The sequence below is a fragment of the Petaurus breviceps genome, unplaced genomic scaffold (genome assembly GCF_028583685.1).
Source record: "Petaurus breviceps papuanus isolate PSGF00001 unplaced genomic scaffold, PetGlider_PUasm1.0 90895, whole genome shotgun sequence".
NCBI classification, from domain to species: domain Eukaryota; kingdom Metazoa; phylum Chordata; class Mammalia; order Diprotodontia; family Petauridae; genus Petaurus; species Petaurus breviceps.
The window spans coordinates 2,467,417-2,475,713 of NW_027187372.1; the positions used below are offsets into that span (position 1 = coordinate 2,467,417).

At 43.7% G+C, this 8,297-nt stretch overlaps 1 protein-coding gene across 2 annotated transcripts in view; it reads right to left on the reverse strand.

Annotated features, from left to right (window-relative positions):
- RGS8 (regulator of G protein signaling 8) overlaps positions 1-7,513 on the reverse strand; it is a 69,984-nt gene extending 62,471 nt beyond the window's left edge. The window contains exon 1 of one of the 2 annotated variants that reach the window (XM_069074389.1): positions 7,289-7,513. In XM_069074389.1, the coding sequence (XP_068930490.1) occupies positions 7,289-7,396 (108 nt within the window). In that variant the 5' untranslated portion in view covers positions 7,397-7,513. The remainder of the gene's footprint in view (positions 1-7,288) is intronic. The other variant, XM_069074391.1, reaches the window with a different exon arrangement.
- Positions 7,514-8,297: the final 784 nt, after the last annotated feature.

The window sequence follows — 8,297 nt, forward strand, 5'->3', positions numbered from 1 at the left end:
TCTTTCCTTCTGATTTAGGGGTGGATCCATGAACTCCAAAACCTTCATTTAAGGATCATAACATTTCATTTCTTAGTTGGCTGCACACTCCAGGACTTCTCTGATATCTCCATTGTGCCCCTGTGTCTAATATCCTCACTCCCCAACCCCACTTTCAGCCCCCTTTCATGTATTCCCCATTAGATTGTGAAGTTCCCTAATTACAGGGGCTCATCTTCCTTTTTATATATTTGTATCCCCAGCACTTAGCACAGTGTCTAACATAAAGTAAGTGCTTAATAAAGGTTTATTGAAATTTTTTTTAAAAAGGAGTAAAATTAAGAGTAGGGATAATGGCCTGAGAAAGTATGGAAGGGTAGGGGATTGAAAGTCCAATGATGGCAAAGGATAGGTTGAGGAAGGGTGAAGCACAGGGAGAGATAAAACGATAGGAAGAATGTCAGAGTTTTGATCAAGGAAGTGATGGTGAAATGATGGTGAAATCAACAACCGTCCATGTGCATGTTAAGGTGAAGGAGAGGAGTGAGTTGAGGGTTTTGGGGAAGAGGTTGGGAGATTAGGGTGTCTGAGAGACAACATGAGTGATGAAACCATCTAGTATAAGGGTAGGAGTTGAGGAGAAGATAAAGATACTAGACCAGGTGTTGAACTCCTTGAGAAATAAGGGAAGATGACTGGGGAACATGTAAATAATGACCACCATAATCAGTGTGGACCAAAAAAATTTTAATAGAGTGAATTTAAAAGGAGAATAGATTGCCGAGTTACGGCAGCAAAGGGAGAATCTGGAAGTGGCAGTGGGGAGCAAGGATTCCAACTCCCCTTCCAGGACCAAAATTAAACCTAAAACTTGGAGCCCTCTGAATTTTCCCATCCTGACTGTGATCATTGTCTGACATCCCTGCCCCAGAAATTGCCAAAGACCTTAATGCTAGCTCCTTGGGCTGACAGAATCCATTATGCTTTTTGTAATAGCTACAAGAAACATGAGGTTTTAATGCCTCCTTGGGAAGATGCCCACATAGTGAATTGGCCAAGAATCACTGTAATTAAAATGCCTGAGAAAGATAAAAGTCCCCATTTGAATGGGTAACCCCAGTATCGAGAAAGCAAATTTTATTTCATCCCCCTGAATCATATGTCCAGGAACTACAGAGGACTGAAAGAGTCTGAGATTTAAAAAAAAAAGCTGTGATTTCTGGGAAGTAAACAATAGTTGTCTCCTGGCATTTGGGTTCTGGCTTCTGCTCTCATTATAGGCCTACCTGACCTCCCTAATCCTATTTGATTTCTTGGGCTTTCTCTTTCCTATAGTAAATAAATCTATTTTCAGAGAAACACAAGGATGGACTCCTAAAGGACAAGCCAATATTGATCTTAATATGCTGTCCAGAACAGCACTGTGTACAATAGATGCCCAATAAAGTATTCCTATGATTCAATTTAACTCCCCAATTGTAATTACATAATAATTACAATTGCATCTATTTTTATATCTGACTTAGTGTCTTTATGGTATATTTAGCTACTTCTGCTAGAAAACCACATAGTGAAAGAAAAAGAGACCTAGTTCAGGAATCGAAGGAATTGGGGTCCAATTCCATTTCTAATACTCGGAAATTCTACAACCTTGAGCAAGTTGTTTCTCTAGACCCCCATTTCCACATCTGTAAAATGCATGGGGCATCTAAGATCTTCTTCAGCTTGAAAATGCTATCCTAATATCCCGTACCACCACCAATAGACTATAAGCTCTTTGAGGACAGGATGACTCTTTTTTTTTTTAGGCAGTTGGGGTTAAATGACTTGCCCAAGGTCACACAGCTAACTAGTAAGTATCTGAGGCAGGATTTGAACTCAGACAGGACATCTCTCTTAAAGTACCTTAGATCTAAACCCTATGCCAGCTTGACCCATAATAAATGATTATTGAATTGTCAACTGTTGTCAGAGAGTACCCTCCCTCATTCAAAATTTAGATCACAAGATTTTGCTATAGAAGACCTTATAGTTTAGCAAGAAGATGATACCAACACAGAACTAAATATACTCTATTGTGAAATATTGCAATTACCATGTAGTTGCAAATAAAGCATTGAAAAGAAAATGTTCTTTGAGTTCTAAGTTTACCCACTAAGAAGGCTACATGTCACATGGGTATCTGGTCCCTTGGACACCTGAAAACAGAAACAAAACCAATGCCTATTCCTGACTTCACTGTTTCTACCTCAGGCATCCCCATTCTTCCAGCTACCCAGATCCTCAACCTAGGAGTCACATTGGATGCATTACTCTCTCCCACCCTGTGTATCCAATCAGTTGGCAAATCTCTACAATGTCATTCACATCCGTTTCCTTTTCTCCTTTCACTTCATCCTAGGTCCTCTTCAAAAGTAAATCATAAGGGGCATCTAGGTGGCACAGTGAATAGAGCACCAGCTCTGGGGTCTGGAGGACCTGAGTTCAAATCAGGCCTCAGACACTTAACACAAAAACTAGCCGTGTGACCTCGGGCAAGTCACTTAACCCCAATTGCCCTGCAAAAAAAAATTGTAAATCATAATAGAAAGGGTGAGACAACACATATACATCTATTTTTATTCAGTGGTTTCAGTCTTGTCCAACTTTTCATGACCCCATTTGGGGTTTTCTTGGCAAAGATACTAGAGTAGTTTGTCATTTCCTTCTCCGGCTCATTTTGCAGATGAGGAAACTGAGGCAAACAAAGTTAAGTGACTGCCCAGGGTCACCCAGTTATTAAATGTCTGCAGTCACATTCGAACTCAGGACCTCCTGATTCCAAGATCACTACTCTCTCCACTGTGCAACTGAGCTGTCCTCTCTCTGGACTACTGACAAAAGCTTCCTTTTGGCTCCTCTGCTTCAAGTCTCTCTCTTCTCCAAACCATCCTTCACTCAGCTGACAATTTTCCTAAATCCTGATATTCTGATAATGTCATTCCCCATCTCAAGGAGCTTCATATGACCTCTTTATTGCCATTAGGATTGTCTATAAACTCACGTCTGGCTTTTAATGCTCTTTAGATGCCTGTTCTGATCTCCCTTTCCAGGATCATGCGAGTTAGTCCCCTTCATGAGCATCCCTCCTAGGTGACGTTCCCTCTCACCTTCACCAGCCAGACTCCCCAGCACCTTTCAAAAATCAGCTCATCTGTGACTTCCTACATGACACTTTTTAAAAATCCCTCCCCTCCCCAGCTGCTAGTGGCTCCCCCCAAACCCTCCTTCCAAAAAATACCTGGTATTTCTTTTGTATGTGTGTACATGCTGTCTCCTCCATTCAAATATGGGCTACTTGAGGGCAAGAAGGTTTTCATTTCTTTGTATTATTCCCAGAACCTGGCCAGATGTCACTGTGCTAGACACAGTGGGCACTAAATGAAGGCTCATTGATAATCACCTCCCCCCAGTCCCACTAAACTATGCCTGGCTAGTACCTATCTATTTCTCAGTGTGAGTCCCATCTTAAGCACTAATTTTAATTATTTTATAAATAGTTCCCCAATGTCCAGGTGAGCTCTTGCTGAGCAAGAGGAAAAGGAGCATAGGTAGCTAGGCGCTAAATGAATAAGGTTACTATGTCATCCACAATTCCCTGGAGAGCAGAAGGAATATGGGGTGGGGGAAAGGGGGGGCAATATTGCTGAGGAGGTAGGTGATGTAGGGATGATGAAAGTGGCAGAAAACCCTGGGTTTGTGGGAGTGTGTGGGAGTGTGTGGGAGTGGGGGTGAGATGCTGCCAGAAACTCAGGCCATAGGATTCAGTGGTAAAAGCCTAGGGCAAAGATATAAAGGGGAGGTGCTTTCTGTTCCCACTGTTCAATGCCAGGGCATCATTGGTTATGAATCTCTTCCCCTCTTTAAGCAGTAATAAATGCTTTGCCATTGACTGCGGAGGTCCACAGCTTCCTGCAGTTAGCAGACCCAGCATAATACCCAGGAACTCCACCTTATCCCCACCCCTATCAGCCTCCCACCGGTAAGTTGAGCTCATTCTAATCCTTTTTTTAAATAAATGACTGCCAGCAGGAAACTTGCATGCTTCCCCCCACCCCATCTCCTTCATTTCCACTCTGCCCCACTCCAACCAGCCTTCTTGAATTATACAAAAAGAAAAATCCATAGCAGTCAGACCTAGAAGGGGCTGGGGTATAGCAGCAGGAGTAGAGTTGGAGATGAGATGGTGGAGACAGTCATCCAGTTGGAACTTCTTTTTTTACAGCTCCCTTCTGGAACCAAGAAATGGGCTGAGAAATTCTGTGTGTGTGCTACCTAAGCCCTTATGTCTGCACTGGGGACCAGAGGAGGGCTTGTATGGATGCGCTCTATTGAGGGGAGAAAGTAAGCAAATTCTGCCTGTTACAGGCCTGCTGCCCTCCCTTTCCCCTGTAGGCCTCAGGCTAAAAGTTCCCACTGAATTCTGTTTGTAAAAAGTGCTACAACTTCTCAGATACACTTAACATTCTGGGCCCCTTTCCTATGGGGCTCAAAGAATTTTATAGACATTTTGCAAATTCTGTTGCCAAGGAGAGATGTCAAGAAATTATTCTTAGAAATGGGGAGCCCCTTTGGGGGTGGCTAGGTGGCACGGTGAATAGAGTACCAGTCCTGGAGTCAAGAGGACCTGAGTTCAAATCTGACCTCAGATACTTAACACTTACTAGCCGTGTGACCTTGGGCAAGTCACTTAACCCCAATTGCCCTGCCTTCCCCCTCCACAAAGCAAAAAGAAGAAGAAGAAATGGGGAGCCTGAGTACAGAGGAATACAAGTAACCTGTCTAAAAGAAGCAAGCTATCAGGCTTTAAGTGGTTAGACAAAAAGAAAATAAGGGACAACAAAATTAGGAAAAATGAAATGTGCTGACTTTTGTATACAACTTCAATTCATCACCAATAAGACAAATTCCACCTTGTTGTTTCTGTTTCAGGAAACAGTGATGGGCTCAAAAGTTTGATCTATCTATACATAAAACCTAAGTGGATGAAGAATTCCAGAGCGTGCTGTACAGTTATATAGACAACCCACAGAACTGTTGGTTCATCCTATACAAATCTGTGACAGAAACTGCAAATGGTCAGTGAGCTGAGTCCTAAGCAGAATGGGATGAAGAAGGCAGGTTATTGACTTTGGGATATGGTGCAGTGCTTTGAATGATCTCAATCTTTTCCCTAAAACAAAGACCCATCTTTTTCAAAATAATATTAATTCTGTATGTCTGCAAGTCATGGAAGACCACAATCTCTGAGTAATTAAAGTTGAGGATTCACCCAACAAGCAATGAAGAGACACATGTTGGGCATGAGCAGGAAGAATTACATAAGAGAGATGGATGACTGGCAGGAAAAAAAAGTGGACCAGTCTCATGATGGGAATAAGGGATAATTAATGAAAAGTCCTTATATTCTATTGGTTTCATGAAAATGTCAAGAGAACCAAAGGAAAGTCTCCATCACATTGGGTCAACCCTGTTTTACCAAAGAACATAGACAAAAGTTATATGGGATGGAAAGGAATTAGATTGGGATCTGCCAAGTTATGGGGGGAGGTGGCATATCACATCAACAAAATGATGAGTCCATTACAGTGTCAAAGAAGAAATGGACTGTGCTAAGCCGTCCATGGCCTCTCACCCTACCCACCCCTTGTGACCACTGGGGTTGTCTCACATTTTACAAGGGTGCTGACGCTTAGGGTTATGGATGCAATCCGTTCCATGTGGATGGTTAGGAATAGTTTTCCTCTGTTCAGAGCTGACTGGCTCATGTGGAAACAAATCTCATTCACAATATGTTTTATTCAACTGGACTGAGAAAACAAGAATAACTAGACATGATGAAGAATTTTTAGGTATTATTTGTACTCTGAATTTCAGAGGGATGCCGAGAGAATCTCACAGTCCAGGGCCTGCCCCGGAACAGAGTAGCACAACTTCCAGCCTGCCTCAGTCTGGCTACATTGTGAAAATCAAAACACAAAAATACGTATCTCCCCACTGTTCAGACTTCTCCCAGAAAGCCAGCTGAGCACGCAGCAGGCATTCATTAAATACCTTCTTCGTTGATTGTAAAGCTATAGCCACAGAAATAATCATACTAACAACAATAATAAAAACAATAATAATACCACTTTGCTTTTTAAAAAACACTTGCAACTTCTTAAAAGCACTTATTATCTCATAATAACAGCTTTCTTCCTCCTCCACTTTCCAGACCCTCCTGTACACTCCAAGGAAACCTTTAAGTTTTCCAAGGCTACAAGAACAAACTAACCAAAAATAGCCCAAAGGGAGGATGGTCTGGGCTTCCCATGCTGTTTCATTTGACTGCAAACTCCTGGAGGCCAGGACCACAGCAGGCTTATTACAGAGTGCCTGATAAAATGGATTGTGTCAAATTATACAGCAAGGAGAGCAAGCCGCTTCTAAAGAAAGTCACACATTAGGCAACCCTAGAAGAAAAGCCTTGGGAGGGACCCATTCAGCCAGTGCCAAGCCTGCTGCTTAGAACTTGCCATCTCCGGCATATTTTTATCTCACTCTAACTCATTGTAAATTTGAGCCCTCTGAAGGCAGCATTTACCACCTGACCTGCATCCCAACTAAAAACAAAGCAAATCCAATTTGCATATGATCCAGCTAAAACAACAACAACAAAATGAATGAATGAATGAAACTAAAAACAGAGTGAAGATGTCGTACCTCAAGATAGCAGCCTGAAATTATTATCGTAAGTGTGAAGGGATCAACACCAATTGAGAAGGGGATGGGGGAGGGGAGAGAGAGAGAAACAGAGAGAGACAGAGAGACAGAGAGACAGAGAGAGACATTGAGAGAGAGAGAGAGAGAGAGAGAGAGAGAGAGAGAGAGAGAGAACCACTAAGAACAGAAACCTGGCAAGTGGGAATCTGGAGTTTCACTTGATATAGGGAAGAAGGCAAAGATGAGACAATGTGCAGCGTAGAGCCTGCTGATTAAGAAGAGTGGGCACAGCCCTCAGACTCTTGACAGAAGCAGCTTAATGAGATTGATGAGGGTTCCAGCAGAGGCCAGACCAGCAAAGCCTTCCCACCCTTAAACTGGCCTGCTGTTTCTAGCCAGGCTCAGTGTTGGGGGTCAGCTGCCGAAGGGGTGGTCGGAGATGCTGAGCACTTCAGGGGGGGAGGACCATGAAGGGGGAGGGGTGGCCCCTGCAGCCCTGCCCCCTCCGAGCCTCTACTGGATCGGAGGGGCTGACTCCCTGTGATGCTAGCTGCCATGCCTTCCTTACCTGTCTGGCGGTGGTCAGAGCGGCAGGAGAAGCACAGCTGGGATGGGCTCCGTCTGGGCATGGCTCAATGAGGCCCTGAATGACAGAGTCTGCTGCCTCTTGGTACATTGGAAAGCCGAGGGGCAGCCAGCCTGACCACAAGAGCCTCTAGATTAGAACAACTGCAGCGACATGCTACTCCCGCTCCCTTCCTAGCTCTGAATCTCATGAAAAGAAAAGGAAAGGGAGGTGGAGGGGAGGGGGGAGAGAGGGGAGCTCTTACAGATGATGCACACACGCACATAGAGTTGGGGGAGGCACACACCAGACTTCTGCAGGATGGCACAGGCTCTGTCAGTTGCTCTCACTCCTGGCAGCTGCCTGAGGCTGGAGGCTCTTTGGAATTCACAGGTTTCTGGGAGAGACAAAGGTGGAGGTGGAGGAATGAGGGAAGCGATCCAGAGGAAAAGGAGCTAAAATAGGAAAAGATGGGAAGAGGAAAGCCCTGCCGTCCACACACACACACACACACACACACACACACACCCCAAAATAAACAAGCCTGGGGATGGAAATAAGGCTTTATGAGAGAGGGAGGGGAAAGGGCAAAAGCTCCTTATTGACTTTGCGTCCAGGTTTCTCCACAGCCAATGTTTTTTTGTCTTAGTGAACGGTCCTAGACCAGGAGCTAGGAAGGACCGGGCTTAAATTTTGTCTCTTCTACCCACTAGCTTTGTGACTATGGGACAGTAACGTTTTTGAGCTTTTTCCTCATCTGTAAAATGGAGATAATAATAGCGCCCACCTCACAGAGTTGTGAGATAATATATGTAAAGTGCTACAGAAATATTTTTCTTATTTAGCAAAATGCTAGTAGGCACTGAAGAAATATTAATGGAATGAGCAGGGCCATTTTTGTCTAGACATGTGAAGTATTTCTTTAGCTTAAATAAAGTGTAGATTGGAACTTTCTCAGGAGGGGAGGGAAAACGGGAAAGGAATTGTGCAATGCATAAATTGTTCAGTGTTA